This window comes from Phaethon lepturus, unplaced genomic scaffold, assembly GCF_000687285.1.
Source record: "Phaethon lepturus isolate BGI_N335 unplaced genomic scaffold, ASM68728v1 scaffold46173, whole genome shotgun sequence".
NCBI classification, from domain to species: Eukaryota; Metazoa; Chordata; class Aves; order Phaethontiformes; family Phaethontidae; genus Phaethon; species Phaethon lepturus.
This window is the reverse complement of record NW_010532196.1, coordinates 12376-33600: the sequence shown is the minus strand read 5'-3', so window position 1 is coordinate 33600 and position 21225 is coordinate 12376. Positions and strand designations below refer to the sequence as shown.

Here is a 21225-nt window from a genome sequence, read left to right as displayed (position 1 = left end):
CTGGGCTTGGCCATCCAGCCAGTTCCTCACATTAGTAAATTCCTTTTTACTTGGGACAATCTGGAAATCGTGGTTCCTTGTTTCTGCTTGTATTTTGCATGTTAAGGCATTGATGAGCCTGTTTTAAAGAATATCAGCTGTCCATTACTTTGATTAAGATATGATTCTTAAGGCAATTTAAATAACTTTGGAAATAGATTAAAATATAAATGGGATGTTCTTAAATAAAAATATTGTGATTTCTGTAAACTTAAGTGCCCCTTTTGTTAGATCTAATGAAAGTGGTGAATACAACCTGTGTGAGGTATACCATTTTAATGACAGTACTCCTTCAGTATCATCAGTTGTTGCTAATAATCTGAAAATCATTACGCAAGAAATTCTGAATGGAAATCAGTTCTACAATTTTTTTTTAATTTAATAGAGAATTTAAGTGTTTTCTTAATTGCTGTTTGTAGCTACAAAATTTCAGAAGACTTAGTCATAATTACCAGTGAATTTGTAACTTGACAGGAGTCTCTCTAGCCCCGTGCAAATTCTCTTGTGTTGTTGTGTGGGGAGAACTGCCTCGAAACACTGATGTGTTATTGTGTCTTTCTATGGTACGTTTTTTTAATACCTGCAGTCTTACCTAGTAGTTGATAGATCAGAATACTATTTAAACAAATTTTTCTCTTAGGTACAGCTAGTTGGGAACTTTTTTTAGACAAAGCACGTTTCATTAAATATGCTAACTCGTCAAGATCCCCTCCTTTGGATGTGGAGGAATGACAGGATGTTATTTGGCTCAGATGTCCTCATCACCACAGACAGTTTAATTCCCTAGGTTATTGATTATGCTGAGTTGAACATTGCCTTCAAACAGCCGGGGATTTAATTGAGGAAAACTGAGACTTGAGGCTGTTCTTTCTGAGACAAGAAAATAGCTGCTTCTTCACATCTATTTTTGAGAAGAGTCCCATATTACATAAGGAGTGTCACAAGCATGGAGCTGTATGGAAACTTAGTCTTAGATCAGGATTGGAAGGCAGTCTTAGATCAGGATTCTCCCTCTTGGTTGTCAAGCCATCAGTGTAAATGACACAGGGAAATCCCTGGTTACCTCAGAGTACTTAACTGGTTTGCCTAGGAGCACTTTCCTATGAGCATTTTTTTTCATAACATCAGAAAATATCAAGCATCCTGGTTGTAATCTGAAAATAAGGTAGTCGGCAGTTGTCACAATATCAGACTCTTCAGTCTGAGAAACCCTTTTTATGGTGTTCTCATTCAGACTTCTCAGGTAGCTCTTTACCATCTGAAATCTATGTAACAGAAATATTCAGCATACTGCCTGAGAGTACGTCCATTGTTATTAAAGAAATGCAATACACAAGGCAATCTCTTTGGCTCCTATATTCCTTGAAACCTGACGTGAAGCTTGGTAACAGAACCATTGCAAAGTCACTTTGTTTTCAGGGTTTAAAAATGCCATTCACAGCTTTGAGATTCTCAGGTCGCCCGCTGATATCATACAGAAGCTCTGCATCACCACCCTTCTCCTGTGTCACTAAAGGTTCAGTGCATCAACTTTTACTGCAAATGCTGTCTCTCCTTTGCATGGTTGTATGGGCTCAGAGGCATTGTTGGGCAGTCTTGCCAGCGCTTTCTAGCTCTGTAACAATCGGTTTGTTTCTCATTGTTTGCTCAACCAGGATGTTTTTTGGACAGTGTTAGTGTCCCTGTACTAAAAAATGGTGTTTGTATTTGTTTCTTTTTAGCTTTCTTGGACCCAGCTGTGGGTCTAGCAGCCATGCTAGTAAAGCGGTTGAGAACTGTAGGTTCAGACCTTATATATCCTTTTATGTTTCCTTTGACCCTGTGCAAATAAATCAAATGTTCAGGGATTTGGGATTCTGCCTGTATTACTCACTGTCTGTATCTAAGTAAGACTAGCCTCGTACAGATTGCTGTTTTATAGATGATGATAAATCCAGGAGAAAATAATAAATTAAAATAATTATCAGAACAACAGAAACTGTTCCAATGAAACTGGAAGCAAAGTTCAAAGTGCCTAATGCATTGGAGTGGATGGACTACTCCTTCAGCTCTCTCATATTGAGAGAAGTATCATTTAAAATCATGAATCTGCTGGTAAGGCATTTTAACAAGCCTTTTAGACTAACTTATACCAGCATGTTTTATTGGACCAGCTAATACATTTAGACAGTGGGAATTTTCAAGCACAGCTGTCCTTACTCTGGCTTCAGTAGTACTCCAGAACAATTATTAAAGGAAAGAATAGTTGCAAATATTGATTTAAATGGAAAGAGAGTTACCACAAGGGTACTAAAGAGAGATTTTGCCAAACTAACCTGTCATCTGCTGTCTGAGCTCTTAGAAGACTATTAGTAGAGTACTCCAAATCAAGCTTGGGGATTGTTATTCCTTAACGCTGTTCTTTTTAGAGTAGATGTATGCAAATTAAATGTTATGATCGCATTATCTGTTAGGTTTGTCAGTGCGAGATGTATTAAAACACCGCGTAGGAATAACTGTAAACTTCTCCCTCATGATTTAGTTCCTGTCAGAATGAAACCTATTAGGTTTCTGGGAAACCAGGTATGGGACAGATGAAATGAGACTGGTTGATGTTGTGGTGTGGATGCTATTGTGGTCTGAATGGATCCGTGTGAAAACAGTTAGCAAGAATTTTTCTATTGTCTTCTTTCAAGACCAACTTGATAGCCAAAAAAAAAAAAAAAAAGCGCATGGCATTAGGCATTCTACTGTGGAGCCTGTGGTGATCTCTGTAGGATCATAATAGGGCTCAAAAGAGCTTAGGACAGCTTCTGTGAAGCTTCTCTGGTAGACATCCACTCAAGTTTCTTAGACTGCTGCTGTTTAACTATGGTGAAAATTGTTTCAGTTCGTAGAATGAACTTCTGTAGTTGACACTAACCAGTTGTAACTGACAGGATGAGATATCCAGATACCTTTTTAAAAGGTTCCGCATCTGTAGTGCTTTGCCTTCACCATCTGCCAGTGAGGTTTCTAAAAAGACTCTATTAAAAGCTGATTAGGCCCTTCAAAAAGCCACTAACCTTTTGTTTGTCACTCTGAGCAGTGACTTTTCTGAGGACTTGTGTGTTTTAAGTTACCGTCTTGTTTTATTTAATACCAGTATCACAGAATTGCAGAATGGATGAGGTCAGCTGAAACCTCTGGAGGTCATCTAGTCTAACCATGTTGCTCAAACAGCATCAGCTACAGCAAGCTTCCCAGGACTGCTTCCAGTTGAGTTTTGAATGTCTCCAAGGATGGAGACTCCACAACCTTACTGTGCAACTGTTTCCAGTATTTGATCAACCTCACAGTAAAAAAAATGGTTTTCCCATGTTTCAATCTGTGCCCATTGCTTCTTGACCTGTCAGTGGACACCACTGAGAAGAGTCCATCTCCCTTTTCTGTATCTCTCCCATAAGGTATTTATACACATTAATAACAGCCCCCCCGATCCTTCTCTTCTCTAGACTGAACACAGCTTCTCCTTGGGTAGGAGATCCCTTCATGAACTTTGTGGCCCTTTGCTTGACTAGCTCCAGTATGTCCATGTCTTTCTGTACTGTTAACTTTCTAATGTTCATAGGGTAGTACATAGTTTTGATTGCTTGCCTATACAGTATTTTCAGTATTTGCAGGTGCACATGGGAGCTTCTAACAAAGCTGCTCTCCATAATGTCTGCTCTAATAGGAACAAACACCGCATTTTTTTTCTATTTAACCTTCTTTGTAAATGAGAAAGGGAAACAATTAACATACACGCATTGTCGTCTTGATTGCTGATACTCCCTTTTCTTTTTCCTGTATTTTCCTTTGCTGTTTGTTAGCTCAGAGGATGTCTTGAAGGATTTACTTGCTCTCATAGGCAGATAAGCCTGCTCCAGATTGTATATGTGGAGAAAGATCACTGGCTTAGCAGTTATTCCCCACTGACTGATATGCAGAACTTTGAAAGAAGATACAACCTTTTATCTTAAACCTTATGTACAACTTTTAGTGTCTGTTGTCATTTTAGGAGAACTCGTTTCAGTTTTGTATATTGGATTTTAGAAATCGGGATTTTCTTGCTTTCTTTTAAAGGCTGAACAGCTAGTTGACCTCATTTCTGCATGACTGAACTGGTAACTATAACTGATTAGATACTTAATGCTGTGTTAGAGTATGTTTTAGTGCTGTTGAACTAGCTGCTACAGAACTTCTCTGATAATATTTTAGTTAGCTCCTGTCTGGCTTGCATCTGAAGCAGGTACTTCAAAAGTAGAATTCAGCATGCATTTCAAATTTCTTTTTCTGGAAATAGGGTAGATTAATGTTTTGGTGCATGTAAAACATTCAGGCATCAATTTTTTTAATTAGAATAGTGATTTAGCTCTCATGAGTTGAAGTCATTAGGTTCCTCTATAAATTAGATATCTGTTTTGAAATTTTCCTTTTTAATTCTGAAAAAGACCCCAATCTACTTTCATGTGCAAAAAGTTAGAATTTTCAATATTATTATAGTACTGCTTTAATTTTCCTTCCACTTACTGATAATTCTGCCTGTATTGCAGTAGTCAGAAATTTCAAGTTAACCGCAATAGAATCTAACGATCTAAACCTTTTTTCCTTGCTGTGTTTTCTTCTTCCATAATGTTGTTTCTTGCTCCCATCTAGAAGACAGTGGACTTTAAAAGAACTGATTAAATGAAAGATGAAGCTAATTTAGAAGCTTCTGACCATCAGCTACTTCAGGAGACAAAAATTATGTGCAAAGAAGCCTGAAATTATCATTGCCATGATCTATGTGTGTGTTGGAAGTGAAAACCCCATCAAACTCTAGTCTCAAATTAATGCCAAAATATCCCTGAACACGGTCCAGTTCAGGTCTAAGAACAGTGTGTTCAGGGCACAATCAATACCCCTAATAATAACAAAAATAAACAAGAAGAAAGTTCACTTAGTGCTGTAAATTTCAGTAAACTTTACTACTGATCAGCACTGATTTAGTGCCTCTTTCTGAATTACTGTTACTTCATTGCTAGAATATTTGTTTTACGCTTTTAAGACTGCTTAGGCTGAACAACAACTGTTCTCTGAACCTATTAGACTTAGTTTTCCATTAGTTCCTCAAATTCAGTATCCTATCTCTTGAAAAGTGAGAATAGAGGAAAATTTTGTATTCAGAAGGATGGAAAAAAAAATTTGTTCGATCTTTCTTGGTAACAGTGTGGGGACATGAATGCTATCTCAAATGTTTTGAAACACAGTGTGAAAGCTAGTCCTGGCTCCAAAGAGACTTGTTTCGTCTTTCTCTGGTGGCATGTTCATTAGGTACAGGTTCATTTCCAGAAGGCTCTGAAATGCTCCACTGTGAAAATGCCCGTTACGCTTTCTTTCTTTGTTTTTTTGGCCGTCAGCCTCTGCCTCTTTGATTTTTTTTTTATTTTTTTTTTTTTTGAGACTTAGGCATGTGCTTTATTACGCTGTTAATCAGTAGTTCTCAACTGGGAAGGCATGGAACCTGTTGCCTGTGGCTCAGGGGTCCATCCAGAGCTGCCACCTTCTCTTGTTGAGCTGGAGTCTTCAGAGTGTTGCAGAAGCGCGCGCTGCCTCGCTCTGCGGCACCCAAACGCCTTGAGCGAGATGCACAGGCCAGTTCCAGGCCAGGCCAAATTCAGTTCTCCTTGCATCCTTCTGGAAAGAGATTATGTATGCCTTGAAGTGTTCACTTATTCTGTATTGCTGGGGGGCTTCTTACTCCCATGTGGTCCAGCCAGATCTGTGTCTGCCCTTGGGTAGGCAGGAGACAGGAAGGTGGGAAGAGGGTTAGGGTTGTTGGTAGAAGGAAACAAGGCCGGCAGCCTGGGTTGAAGGGCCTGGAGGCAGCAGGAAGCCAGTTTGAGGCAGCATTGAAGACAAGACAATGAAACTACGTTTGGAGAGGAGCCTGAGCAGCATGGACTATGAAAGAGAGATATGCTAGGTTTTATATTAGATAAACGTGTTATGAAGCATTTGGTGGGTATTTGCCTGTTACAAAGAAGGGCTAAAGTATGTGAGCCTGTGTTAAAAATAGCGTAGAATTTCAGTCTGTTTCAGGTGCTCCAACTTTTCATAATTTGACTCCGCAAAGTGTGTTTTTTTGACAAGATTTATAAACTTTTATTCTTTCTGGTTTTTAACCAACTGCAATTCCTACTTTTTATCTTTGAGGTAGGCCTGCATTCCAATTCTTGCAGTATCATTGCAGTTTGTGTAGGCGTACTTGACTTAGCTTGCACATAGTTCACTTGTATACTGTAATTTAAGGTTAAAACTTGCTAGGGATTAAGACTGTTGCATCTGTGACTGCAGCTCTCATACTCAGCGTGATAGGGGCTGTGCAGCCTTGTCAAGAAGATGACTTCATTCAGCTGTTGCAGTATGGCCCTCATATCCCAGAGCTCTTCCTGCACTAGGTTCTGTAGTGTTTACAGGAGGTCCTGCTCAAGGTGAACTCAGTGGTGCCAACAACTGGCTATTATGTGATACCTAATGTAGCAAATGGATTTGATTTTCCTACCAAAACGGTAGTGTTTGGGTTTCTCTATGTCTCTAGATGATAAAATAGGCATAATCTGAGTGAAAGGAGAAATTCAGTTTTGCTTGTTTGTCACTGAATGGGATGGTTATGTTGAAAGTTGCAGGCAATTACCTGAAACATGCTAGATCTGTCCAGTGTCAAACTGAAGATCTTCTCTGCGTGGCTGCATGTAGTTTTATTATTGTCTGGTTGCTATGATTTGTGCTAACGGATTGGATGGTGTTTGCTGTAAGTGAAATAAAAACAAAACAACCCACAAACAGATAATGTTATTCTTCAGGTTGAACTCCCACCTCCTGATCTTGGCCCAAGCTCTGCACTAAATCAGACACTTAACTTGCTGCGGGAAGTTCTGGCATCTCATGACTCATCCGTTGTTCCACTGGATGCCCGTCAAGCTGACTTTGTGCAGGTATAAGAATGTTTGACTGCTCTGAAGAGGCAGGGGGGAAAGTATGTGTAAGTTAGTCTTGGTACACAAAAAATGGATGAAACATTAATCTATTTTGTCTGGTCCCATTGTGGAGCTTTCTGCCAAACCTGAGTTTGTAATGTGAATAAGATGGTGACTAACGAAGTGGATAATTACAGTACAGTATGGAGTGCTACTCTTAATGCAGTATCTAAATCCTGTTATCCAATTACTACTCCATTAAGTAAATATACCCTCATGATCGCACGATTACCAATTATCTAATCTGGGTTACTCTTCCTCCTGCTAGGTTAGAATCTGTTCTCAGGTTTTTATACTTTTCCCATCACTATGGTAGCTGATCACCTGCTGACAAATCCAGTAGAAAACTGCTTTCACAGTTGGAAACTCTCATTTCTCTTTGTTCTGCTTTGCAGAATAAATACGTGATAGAGACAGAATGAGCTTAGGAGCCTCATGTGACATGATTTCTTCCCTCCCTCTTTTCTGTGTGTTTTCTATTTTAGGTTCTGTCTTGTGTGCTAGATCCATTGTTACAGATGTGTACTATGTCAGCTAGTAATTTGGGCACAGCTGATATGGCAACCTTCATGGTAAATTCACTTTATATGATGAAGACTACTTTGGCTCTCTTTGAATTCACTGACAAACGTCTAGAAATGTTACAATTTCAGGTAAGCTTTAACAACCCCCCAAAAAATTAACTTCTTACTGATTTTTTGTAGACTATAAGTTGTGATGTGAATGTATGTATCTTTGATTAATGTTGGCTTTGGGTCAATTCTAAATCAAGGAAATGGGATAAGAGGGGTTCTTATCAGACACTGTAAGCAAATAGCAGGTACCAGAGCTCATGGTATACAGCATCTTTTATTTTAAACGGACAAAAAAAATTACTAGAAGATTTGGTTTGGTTTGGTTTAGTTGCAGATAAACCCATCTCAGTGAACATTTTCATTATCCTAATCATTCTAATACCTGCAAACTGTGTGAGAAGAAGCAATTGGAAGTTGAAAGCTCAAACGGCTGTGTTCCATCATACAGTTAATACTAGATCATCATCTAGTTTATACTAGAACATATATAGCTGAAGTTACTACTTCAGTCCTTCTTTCTACTTTTCTCATTTGTTTGGTTTCACCTAACGTGCCAGGAGAGTAGTTCATATAGGGTACCTTTTGAAATGGAAATGTAGTTTATAACCCATTGACTTGGGAAAATTTAGGTACTGCCCATTCATAGCTTTGCTACATGAATATCTCTACAGTATACCTCAGGAGAGTTTTTGGAGCTGCAGGACTTGGAATAAAGTCACAATTTCTTATTTGAAGGCGTCAGTAAAGATTGGCTGTGAGCCATTTCTTCCTTTCTACTCCTAATTAGAATTTCTAGCACCTTTTAGCTCTGAAACATACAAACAGACAACCCCACCAAACTGTCTGGGGCATTTCTAATTTCCATTAGCAGAGTTTCTTTTTCACAGTAAATGTTGCAATTGATTTATTCTTCAGATAAGCAGTAGAGCTGAAGGTTATGCATTTAATACCATTTACTTTCTTCAAACGTTTTACAAATACAGGAACAGACTGAAAAAATATCTTTAAGATTATACATAAGTAGGTTATTAAAATGGAGTTAGAATGGCATAGTTAATAAGAGAAACATTTTTCATAGAAAAAAAGAGCTCTCTAAGACGGTTAAAATCTCCAAATTGAAATATTAATATTTCCCTCATGATTTAAAAAGAAAAGTGCATTTTTCTAAACCATTTGAGGAAGTAAAAAGGTGAACTCTCAAAATATCAGACCTGGAAGTCTTACGTTTTACTGGAGTTTGATATGTTATAAATTTTTACTTTTCTTTAGGATTGGAAGAAAAAGAAATATGGGTAGTTATCTGTAAAAATGAAGTAATAATGTATATATACTCAAATATCTTTCCAAGACTACTCAAACTGAAAAATGATTGCTGCTGCTGTGACTGGATTTATTGATTAGGTTTCTCGGCAAAGTGCAGATTATACTAAGAATGTAAAATATGTTTATGACTTTTTTCATATGAAGATAATTAAAGCAAAATTGATAGCTTTAATTTCATCTATTGTTCTTTCAGCTAACTTTTTTCAAGTACATGTTTATCAGTATTGAATTTAAAGCAGTACTTATTACGATTTAGCTTCAGTTTTATTTTCTTTGTGAAAGACTGACTCTTTCTCTTATAAAACTGCCATGCTATTCTCAATATTTTCAGTAAGTTGGATGATTTTTGTCATACAGCAGTTTTTAAGATTAGAGCTTTCGTATTCTTAATTTTTGGTGCTGTTGAATTTACAAATAAAAAAAATTTAGGTTCTTTTGTTAGTCAGATATGAAAGAATTATCAATATTTTTATTATTGGCTCCTTATGATATGGTAGATGTAAATTGATAAAATAATTTGTGTTGTATATATTTGTGGTTTTTCCTTGCTTGTTGATCACTTCCCTTTTTTTTCTTATTTGTTTTTTTCCCTTCTTATTTGTGTTTCTAGACTTTTTATACCCCAGATCTTCTTCTATTTAATATTCTTGTGCACATTTTAGAAATACCTTATGCTTAAAATTTCAGATTGAAGCTCATTTAGATACACTCATAAATGAGCAAGCTTCCTACGTGTTAACAAGAGCTGGTCTAAGTTACATATATAACTCCGTGCAGCAACACAAACCGGAACAGGTAAGCTTACATGATGTACATGTTGAGGAGGTACTGCATACCTGCCAACTAGAAGAATTCGGGCACTAATATTTTTGCAAATTTAGCTTCCTCTGAAAGCAAAAACTCAGTAGTATCTGTTGATTTTTCGCACGGGACCAGGACTATTAGACAAAGGCACCTTGCAAGTGTAGATTTCCCCTACACCATATGTTCAGCCAGCCTAGCAGGTTTGATGTGCAACAATCCTTCTGTGCAGCTTATCTGTGTGCTATCAACAGGCTCCGTACACCACAGACATCCTGTACATTCTCAGAATAACTCTATAGGTAGTTTAATACGCCTCAGAAAGTGTCATAGAGTCAAGCTGGCTCTAAAACATAAATACTGAGTATGTGTACCACTTCCATGACATCTAGAATATATTGGACCTACAGTGCATGCAGCATTTTCTTCCATTGCATGCCATACACAGAGTGTATAATACATACCCTGCATGTATTAGACAATTACTGCTTTTTTCTTCTGTGAAAAATTGGCAGATGAGTGTAGTAGTAATTTGAAATATTTCTTCTTTTGTCCTTATTCATTGCTCTAGCTATTCTAGCACCAAGACAGTGAGATTCTAAAAGCTAAAACTTGAGATTTCTTAGAGTGAGCTGAGAACTGAAATGCAGAGCTCTCGCTCTTCCTTTCTTGTGAACCACAGTTGTTATATGATAGGTGTTAATACAGCCCCTCTTCCCTTCAGCTGTGCCTCTGTCCTTTTGTGATCTGTTGTGAAGGTGAAGAACAGTGTTTTCTGGGGAAGAGAGAAGTCTGTTGGAGAGCTTTATGTTATTTCTTCAGCCAATAATTTTGCATAAAGTGCCAAAACTCAACAGATTTTTATGTATAAAGATGAATAAATGTATAAATAATCAAGTTAATAACTCAGCTTGCTTTCTTATTCATGAGCCTATTTCTGTACTAAAACCAGTTTCAAATCGACCAGGGCAGATTGTTAATGGAATGTAGCAATTTTCACTTATATCTGTCCAGCTGCCTGGTTGCAGAGGTGATGATGTCACATCATTTACTACGAGTTAGGCAGCATGTATAGATTGTATTGCCTTTGCAGCACAGAAGATTTACTGGGAAGCAGGGTGGGATTCTGCACTGTCACAGAACAGATGAATAGAGGGAAGTTGCCCTCTCTAATTCTGGAACGCCAAGGGAATGTGGCCAGTTTGCAATTCAGTTTTTATCCTAGACCTTGTGGAAGGCTTTTAGGAGGGTTTGTCATTTAATGGTGAAGAGGAAGAAAAGAACTCAAAAGGGCATATTAAGAACTCAGTATTCTGAGGTTTTAATTTAAGAGAGCAGTAGAATACAAATGACCTGTTACAGCATTTCAGGATTGATATGGTGATTCAGTTTCCAAACATTTAAGATCCTGTAGCAGGACAAAATAGCAATTTAGTACTGAACTGATTGTAGAATTTGTTGTTATTTCTTATCTTTTTCCATGTGCTTGTATGACCTCTCCCCCCTCACCCCCTCTGACTACTGATTCTTAGGGTCCTCTTTCAAATTTGCCAAGTATGGATTCTGTGTCCCTGAAGGTTGCAATGGTAAGCATTTTATAATTTCGTATTATGGTGCTGGTGCTGTGACATGGGAAAGAATACTGTTAATTATGTGATCTAGTAGATATTCATCTAACCAGTCACACTCTTTATGAATAGTGAAATTACATGTCTGGGAATACTTTCGTCATTTGTAGTAATTTGACCACTTGAAGTAATAAATACGTAAATTATTTATGAATGGGTAGTAATAGAATATTAGTTTCTAAGCCTTGAGAAACAAAACTTCACTCAGAAGAATGTTATCCCATGAGTCATTTTAAATTGCTAAAAGCAAATACTTAGCTCTAATTAGTTTTAATCACAGAAGTTTCTTTTTTGCCTGTATGCTTCGAAATATAGGTTCTACTATCATTTATAATTTTAGTCCTAAGGCTTTGATTTTATGGAAATAGTTCAGCTAAGCTCAGAAGTTAGGTGCTGGGCATATGTCACAGTTACATTTGTTAAGTTGAAGCTACAACATATTTTAAAACAAGTTATCAGCTGATATTTTTTCTTAGAGTGTGTGAAGGCTATTTTGCATAGAGAGCAATATCACAGTTCAGTAGGCAATAATATATGATCTGTCACTCTTCTTGCTTAGTCAAGTTTAGCTTTATTCTGAAAGTTTAATGGTAAATAAGGCCCACTCATCCAGCAGTACATATATACCCCATGAAAAAAAGGTCTTTTTAAAAGAAAAAGTTTTTTAAAACCAGGTTTGCTTAAAAAAAAATTTAAAAATTGTATGTTGAATCCATCTTAATTGTGTCAATGTAGCCTGTTTTCCTCTGTTCCAGTTTTAAACCAGTGATTCCCAAGCTGGTTGGATGAACAGAGCTCTGGCACAGAACACTCGCTTGTTTACTCAGATCAGCATGTATTCTTATCAATATTTATAAATTTTGAATTTAAAATATATTCTATTTATCATGGTCTTGTAGACCAATAAGGAATTTAAAGGCTGCAGCTTGGAGACCGTCTCTCTAAATTATATATATGTAACTCTATAGCGGTACATAATAATTTCACTTGAGTAGTTAGAGAAGAACCCAACTATTTTATTTTCTTCATTACTTTAATGTCTGCTTGTGTGAACACAGTTCAACCAGAATGGAACCCACTAAATCCCACTTACCACCCTAATCTGTTGGCTTCCCAGGATTTAAGCCATGTGGAAGGAGTACTTGCAGGCAGATTTGCTGCCTCCCAACTTAACCTGAAAGTTTTCCAGGTCTCAGCCTTTTAAGTTGTTCATATGTGCTTGCAAGTGCTGTTCTAGTAAAGTCCGTACCTGTCTCTTGGCTAAAGCTCCCTTGCTTTCCAAACGAGGGCAGATAACCCCAAAAAGTTAATTAATGAGAACTGTGAGTGACTTCATTAGTCATTTGTGCACACTTTTTGCATGTTTAAATGATGGCTGGATGTGGATTTTAGGGTTTCCCGGCTTGAGAAGATTCATTCAGGGTTCAGGAAGGTTGCTATCATTAGATAAAGTCGCCTAGGGCCTTGCCTGATTGAGTAATTCCAAGGATGGAGATTATACAGCTTTTCTGGGTAACCTGTTCAGTGTTTGATGACACTGGTGGTGAGAATTTTTCCTCTTACTATTTAATCAGAATTTTCCTTAGTGTAATATGTGTCCAGTATTCCTCATGTTCTCACCTGTGAGAAGACCTGGCTCCATCTACTCTATAGTCACCCATTTGATCATAGAATCATATAATGGTTTGGATTGGAAGGGATCTTTAAAGATCATCTAGGGCACCCCCCCTGCCATGGGCAGGGACTTCTTTCATTAGATCAGGTTGTTAAAAGCCCCATCCAGCTTGACCATCACTTCCAGGGATAGGGCATCCAAAACTTCTCTGTTGAGAATGTTCAAGATGTTGAAGACAGCAGTTTGTTCTGCTCCAAACTATTAGAATCAAAGCACCACATTTTTTTTTGACTGTATTATATGAGGGAGGAAAATTAGGCTTAAAAGCAGTTTGAGAAGCCTGCGCTAGGTCCCTTGCTCTTATTTTTCCCAACATAAGTGCTCATTAGATTATTAAGCAGTAATTCCCTGCCAAAAAGTAAAAATAAATGTGTAGAAAGAAACATGCAAAAAGAATCGTGCAACATGTCTAACTTGGATAGATTAGATTTCTGTCTGGAGGCTATTGTATTCCCTACAGCAGATAGACTAGGTCTGATCTTCAGGGGTGCATGCATGTGTGCACCAGCTGCATAGGAGACTTAGATGGATAATTGTGGAAGCTGGATTCTCATTATTTGCTTCTGCACCCATACTTCTCACAGTCAGAAACTTGAAATTTTGGTGACAGAGGTGATGAAGTTAGACATTTGTTTTGAACTATTAAGTTCTACCTTAAACTTTTGTATTTTATGTTAGGCTCTATCTTAAATATATAAAAAGATAAAATTTTACCAAACAAGAAGGTGCCATTTTAATGTAGTCACTTTTCAGAGGTCTGGTTTTTTACCTATTTTCATATAAGAGCAACTTCTTAATGTTTATCACATATTCTTTTCCCCCCCACCCCCAGGCTCAGTTTGATCGCTATCTGTCTGCTCCAGATAGTCTGTTAATGTCCCAGCTGAATTTCCTTCTGAGTGCCACTGTGAAGTAAGTACCTTACCTTTGAATTTCTATTATGCCTGCATAATGATCAGAAAGATGAATTTGATTAGGTTTTAGTGGATCATGATGACAATTCAAGTTATCAGCTGTGATCATGTTTGCATTGTCCTTCAGGTCACAATTCAGTTTTGTTGTGACCCTCTTTTTGAACAAACAGTGAGGAATATGTAATTCTATAACTTTCTGAAGTAGTTACTCTTGATTTAACAGACACCATCAAAATTAATTACATTCATCTATTTTGAACGTGTTCCACTGTGTCAGCAGTTTTTGGTCAACTTAAGTTGTAAATTCTTTTAGAATGATTTTGTAAGCATTCCAAAGACAGATGAAATATGTAATTCTCCATTCAAGATTTCTTTTATCCTCATTGCTCCATCAGGTCTAGAATTTTCAACGTTGTTGTCTTCTTCTATTGACATTCTATCTCATTGAACATTTTGCTGAGACTACTTTACTTTTCACCTAATATGGTGGTTTTTTAGTGATTTCTTCTTTGAAGTATGGAAGTGAGAACTTTATCTCATCTCTTGTTTTCTGAATATAACTGAACCCCAAGCCTAGGGAAAGTGCCACGAATTTCTTTCCAATTAAATGTGAACTATATGAAAACATTTTGTAGTGTTTAAACGCAGAGAATTATATGCTGTACTGATCAAAAACTTTTCTTGACATTATTTTTCACCCTTCTATGAATAATGCAGAATACAGACTATACCAGAAATTGAGACTAGCGCATCCCATTTTATGTAATGCAGCAATATTTGGAGTCTCATTACTAGTACTTGTCCTCAGCGGGATGGTATTACGGTATCTTTCAATTAAAAAATTACTTATGTCAAGGGAAAAATATTTATTGTTGGGAATTTATTAGAACAGAATAGTGCAGTTGGAAGGGACCTACAACTTAGGTTAGGTCAACTAAGACAACAACTAGTCTTAACTGCCAGGTTCTCTTGCTGTATTGCTCAGGTTCTCCTCATGTGAAGACTTCTAGTTTCATGCCATATGAATGGTGCATGGCTTGGCATGGGGGATGTTGGTGCTTTTCATTAGTTTGTTGGTCTGTCTGCTAGGGTTACCGTTCCTGCAGCTCAGCGGGCAGAGCTGACCCTGTTCTGAGAGCTCTTCTGCTCCAGTATAGATCAAACAGGGTAGCTTGAGCAGTAAAGTGAAGTGAAAGCATTGCAACTTCTGCTTCTAGGTGTCAAGCTATTGGACCTGTATTTTAGCTCTTGGTATTTTTTTAAAATGTAGGTCTATTTAAAAGTCATAATAACAGTAAATGTATTTTGAAAGCCTCAATTTTTCACTGCTAACACAGAAGCAATTTTTCAGAAGTAAACTTGATAAAGACTCGGGCACAGTGAAATTACTCTGACGTAATCATTTCTACTGTCAGATGAACCAAGATAAACTGGTCATGTATGTACTTTTGGCGTTATCCCATTGATAAGCTTTTTAAACCTCTCGGCGCAATTTAAGCTGAATTCATGTTGTCTTGCAACAGTGAGCAGCTGAGAGGTGAGAGGGGAGCCCGTGTGAGGATGATAGCTACAGCTGCTACAGCTCAGCTGGCATGCAGAAGTTTATTAACCTACTATAACTCAATGCTATAGGTCAGATTCTTCTCGGAATTAAAAAAAAAAAAAGAGAAAAGAAAATCTGTTAGCCTTCAAACAAGTAGCTTTAAACACTAGCAATCCTTTTGAAGTTAAGGTACCTATTTACAGAGATACATGTTTGTAGAACCACAGTCTTAATAGTCATTATTTTCTGTAGTAAATAAACCTTCAAAATTCCAAAGTTTCTCCTAATTCAAGTAAAATATTTAACATTAACATTTAATCGCTGGCTATACTAGTTGAAATTTTCAAGTTAGTTTTGCAGACGTTTGATGTCAATTTTGAAGATGTCTTCCTTGAAATCACATAATTGTGATCCACTCTTCCAGCGGTTGAATAGTTGTAACCCAAGAGTTCTTTGGTTCTTAAAATCAGACCACATGTTTTTGATAAGGGACCAGTGTATTATGTACTCACTGGGAATATCATTTAAGCTTTACAACTATGAAGAACATTCCTTCCGACATTCGCCAGTGCATGCTCTTGTCTTTCAAATTCCTTTGCTCATTAAAAAAGTTTTAAGCTCTTTATTTGTGTGGCTGTTGGTCTTGAAAAGCTCTTTTCATTTGTGTTGGATCACAGAAACTGAATGCTGGAATTACTATTTTTAGAAAGTGCTGCCATTTGTGTTGGTGATAAAATGTATCATGTTGTTATGGCAACTGAAACCCTAACGTACTGATTAATGACACTGACGTTATTTGATGGAAGGACTCATTTGATGCTGTTCAATCCTCTGGAATATTTTAATGAACTTTTTCTTTTAATTGAATATTATTTGGTGCAATACAGTTAGTTTTATATGAATTCTGTGTGCAGTACTTTCTTAAGATTGTCATGTTACAGTAGCTTAGTGATCCCAGACTGTGATCAGAAACAGTTGTTTTACCCGAACACCTTGAATATATTTCCCTTATAATAGTGTTTCTAGATTTGCTATTATAAGGCCAGTCTTTCTTTCAGGTATTCGAATAACCTAGTAATACTGGCAGTTGATCCTGTATATTAAAAAATGGGATACTGTGCTTCAGAATAAAATGCAGGCTTTACCTCTTAATCTTTTTTTCTCATAGCTTCTGTTTCTTAATATTTCCTGAAAAGACATAGTTCTACTCACTTGGTCTTTGATATTTCTTTAACTTGCCAATTGTCAGTGGTTGGTGAATTCAGCCCTGATTTTAGTGGATGCAGTTTTGGTGTCTTTGTTCCTTTGTTGCATATTACAGCAGGACTGAATCTGGATTCATGGTTACCTTGGTTTCGTCATCTTCTCCTGGTGTTCCACCTGCATGTGTTTGGCTGTAAAATAGTTGTAACTACTGTTTCTGACAGATAAAAATGCATCTGCGAACTAGTAAATGCATCACCATAGTGATTAAACTGGTTCAATGGGCAATGTAAATAAAACTATTAGTTTGTCTTCATAAAATATTAAACTTTCCAATTACATTTAGCATCCTGTCTCTGTGCATCATTAGTCATTTAGATCCAGAAAAGTAACAGAACACAGACTTCATAGTGTTGTTAGTAAAAGGCTGTAGCAAGTTTTAAGTCTCTGGCCGCTATCAGGTCTTCCTTTTTGACTGATTATAGAATCAGGTGGTGTCGAGGTAAAGCAAATGGAATGTATTTGCTGGTAGATGAAAAAAAAAGTGTGTATTTACAAAGGACAGCAAGAAGCCACAGGAGGTAGAAGGTAGACCACTAAGATTATCAGTCTTCTAAAAGATGCAGGGGAGTGCAGGTGAAAAACTAATGTATGCAAATTAAATCCTTCTACTATTTTTCACGATTGCAGAAATAAAGAAGCTAATTTCTTGGTTATCGGGATCATTTATGTGAGTTTATCTATGTACGTTACAAAGAGATGAGGAAGCCTTCCTTCGTTGTAACACTTTAGGTTGTTTTCACAGTTGAAGTAAAAGGGCTTTTTAAAGTAACCAGCACTGATATTTACTGCATATTTTTAGTGTATATCTCTAATTCCTTGTAGGGAATATAACTGTGCTACATACAACTTGCAAATTATGTTTTTGTTTTGTTTGTTTTTGGTTTTTTTAGAGAGCAGATAATAAAACAGTCAACAGAACTGGTCTGCAGAGCTTACAGTGAGTTATATGCAGCTGTGATGGATCCTTCAAATGAATATAAGGATCCAGAAACCATACTACACAGATCTCCTCATCAAGTTCAGGCACTCCTTTCATAGTCCTGCTTACACCAGGTTTATCAGAATCCATAAGTCTGTATTTGTTGAGTATTTGCACCTAGTTATTTTTCTGGTTTTAATTTTGATGTGTAACTGTATAGTTAAAATATGTAGGAATGCGGTTTTGTTTCATCTGCTTGGCAGAAGTCTAGTCTTTTCTGTGTCTTTGAATACCTTCTATAGGCCAGAAAATAGAATATAGATGAAAAATTATTTTAGTGTATTCTTCTAATGGAAATGGACCTTGAAAATATGCAATCTCTTTGAAAAAGGAGAAGGAAGCTTTTTCCTTTGCTGTACATAATCCTTTCAACTAGAGGTTGAACCAGTGTCTCTTATGACCTCACCAGTATTTTTATTTGCTCTTTTCCCTGTTCTTTCACTCTTTTTCTCAGCCTATCATCAGTAAATGCTGATAACTGTAATTTTAATATAACTGATATATGTTGGATGTCTCAAGTGCATCATTTCTACAGCTCATAAATAATTTCAGAACATTTGATGCTGTTTTTCAAATCCTGTTGATTAAATCTTTGAGGGAAGATTTATGTGCTTTTTTTGAATCCATTATCGTCATTGCTAGTTCTGTTATTTTCTGTAAGAAAAAGATGTATTTGAATTACGTGCAGGTACATAACCTGGAACCTAATGCTTTAAGTTACTTGTATAATTCTGTTTTATGGGAAGGATTTTGCTTTAGCACAGTCATGCTGTAGGAATCCTTGTATCAGTTGAAACTTGCTGATCTCTAAAGGCTGGGACCAATGACAATGTAGGTTAGGAAGATGACTTGCACATCAGTATGGCCATTCCTCCTTCACATGTACATGTTTTTTGTTTTGCTTTTTTTAAGTACAAAAAAAAGTCCATCTCGTCTAGTACAAGCATTTATTTAGTTAATAATCCACCAAGAGATTTTTGTGGTTTACATGTCTGCAGTGGTTCTCCTAAAAATTACAGTTAAGTTCACCTGTGGCTGCCACAGGTTGTCCTGAGAATTATGTGGGAGAGCCAGGGTGTGTAGTTGTTCAAGGGTGATGCATAGAAAGCCATGAGTGAGGGTTTCATTTCTTTCCTTCTCTGGTGCAAAGCTGAACCTGCTCTGTGTAAAAACCCTAATTTTATAGAGAGTTATGATTTAGGGGATCTTTGCTTCCAGTAAAAGAGGAAAATAGGACAGTTGTTCTTCTGTTGCACCTTATGATAAATTTTCTGCAAATTCCTTAAATGTATTCTTCTTTAGAAAAGCCTTGCTGTAGAGAAACCTTCAGGATACAGAAAGTTAGTAAAAGGAAATTGGGGTTAGGTTTTTTGATTTTTTTTTTTTTAAAAGGATAATTTAAGCTGTTTCATTGGAAGCATTTAACTTTTTTATTTCCCTCTTTGTTGTGTGAGTGCCACAGAGGTATTACAGTTGCCTGAGTTTACACTCAGATGTGGCTTGTTTATGTATGTCAAGAGGGAGATGAGTAGTCATTCATATTGAATAACATACATATTTTATTTTTATCAGTAATAATATTCCCCATAAAATACATATACTTAGTGGCAGCCAAGTCTGCAGTTCAGTATATGCTTGCAAGAGAGCAAGAAATAGAGAAGAGTGGCAGCAATACCTTTTAGTCTCTCAGAAAACTCATTGCACAAGATATATCCAGCATTCTCAGAAAGCAGCTTCCTTGGTAATACCACAATAAAGCAATAGCTCCTTTTCCAAATGGGTGTAATTTGTTGGTATAACAGAGAAAGATTTGAAAGTTGAGTGTCCCTGGAGTTCTTGGATCAGGGATAAATTCTTCTGTAATGTGAATGTTAGATTTATTCTGTCTAAAAACTCCAGACCTGTAAGACAAAAAAAATTCTAGAAGCTTAGAAAAGCTCTCATGGAAAATTATGCTCTTTTACTGGGTAAGGCACTTTAAATTACTCAGATTTTGCATTATCGTAGTATACATTGAGAAGGCTGTTCATTGTTGTTTAATAATGTTAATAGTGCTTAATATGCCTGTAATTATTATCTAATATATGAAAATTACATTAGTTGTGAAAGGATTATAAATTAGCTTGTTATTAGATTAACATACTCATAAGGGTGAAGTTTTTCCTGAAATTACACTCAACCTCAGTCTCCAATAATCTGTCAGTAGTTTGCATGAAGGTTAGTAAGAAGTTGCTTCCTATCTTTGAGTCCATGTAGAGACTTATCCATGATCTTATCTTCTCTTAATAAAAATGCAAAAGCTATAAAAGTTGTAACTTACAAAAATTGCTGTCAATCACTGATTTTGGTCTGTGCAATTAAAGTAAATGACAAAGGGTCTCAAATGAGAAAGGATGCCAATAAAAGCATTTGATTTACTGACTTCTGTCTTCCATGTTGTTATTTCCTCTTGCTTGCCTTTCTAAGAGGAGGAAGGAAAGGGTGATTAGATTTTGACCTGCCTTTTCTAGCTTGGCATTTCTGACCCCTTTGTTTTACAAGTTCCCAGGATTTCCACACCAGGAACCATGAAGCCGCAGTCCTCTAATTGCTCAGTTAGATGGATATAAGCATTACAGTAAATGGAATCATTCTGGCTGTCAGTACTGTGTCAGTATTCGGACCCCTTACCACAGGTCTGATTTGAGTGTCACAGTGTGTGAAGAGATGCTCACCTGGCTGGGCTGAGTTAGTCAGCACTTCTGCTGTTGGTCCTTAAACACTTTATACGGCGGGGCATGCCTTCAAAGAGCAAGTCCCTTACTCTCTGCTGGGCAGCAATACGCTTGGGAGGACTGGGTAAGAGGGGTGTTTGAATACTGCCTGTAGTAGGGCAGCACTCTCGGCTTTTAACACTGACAACCCGATTCTGAGAACAGAGGCGTAAAAGGCCTCTTCTTGCATCGTTGTCTGATGCAAAGATCACTTTTGTGGGAAGCGGGAGGGCTGGGTTCTGGGCCAAAGGAGTTTGGAACCGACATCTCCTGTCTTCCTGAAAGGGACCCAAACCCTTGGCTGTTGTGCAGTATGTGACGGGGCAGCTCTGTTTCTTCTCCTTTGAATTCAGCATCTGTGCATAAATCAATGCAAAATACGGGAGGCATGAGAGAGAATAAGCAAGAAGGACTTTGTCCCTGTGGCATGTATGTGAGGGCTCTCCTGTGGACTCCAAGGTCTAGATTTTCCTCCAGTTGTTACGTAGGGACCTTATTATTGACCTCCAACACATGAGTCCCTGAAACAGAAACAGGATCCCAGACTTTATTACCCACAAAATACGGCAAGATACAGAGTTGAGTTTGGGTTGGACCCAAGGTGGTTCATCTGCACTGGTGGCAATGCCTCTGTTTTCAATCCTATATGTACAGTTTCCTCCCCGCCTCTTTATAACTACACACACCACTGTGGAAATAAAGTAAAAGTT

The 21225-nt window shown here is 37.2% G+C and overlaps 1 protein-coding gene across 1 annotated transcript; it reads left to right on the top strand.

Moving 5' to 3' along the window:
- Positions 1-6884: 6884 nt before the first annotated feature.
- Positions 6885-18363, top strand: COG6 (component of oligomeric golgi complex 6; the record flags this gene model as incomplete). Its single annotated transcript, XM_010284756.1, has 6 exons — positions 6885-7016; positions 7544-7711; positions 9644-9751; positions 11290-11343; positions 13893-13972; positions 17674-18363. Coding segments are annotated over 6 exons (690 nt in total), but the record flags the coding sequence as incomplete, so codon positions are not given.
- Between the last annotated feature and the right edge of the window lie 2862 nt (positions 18364-21225).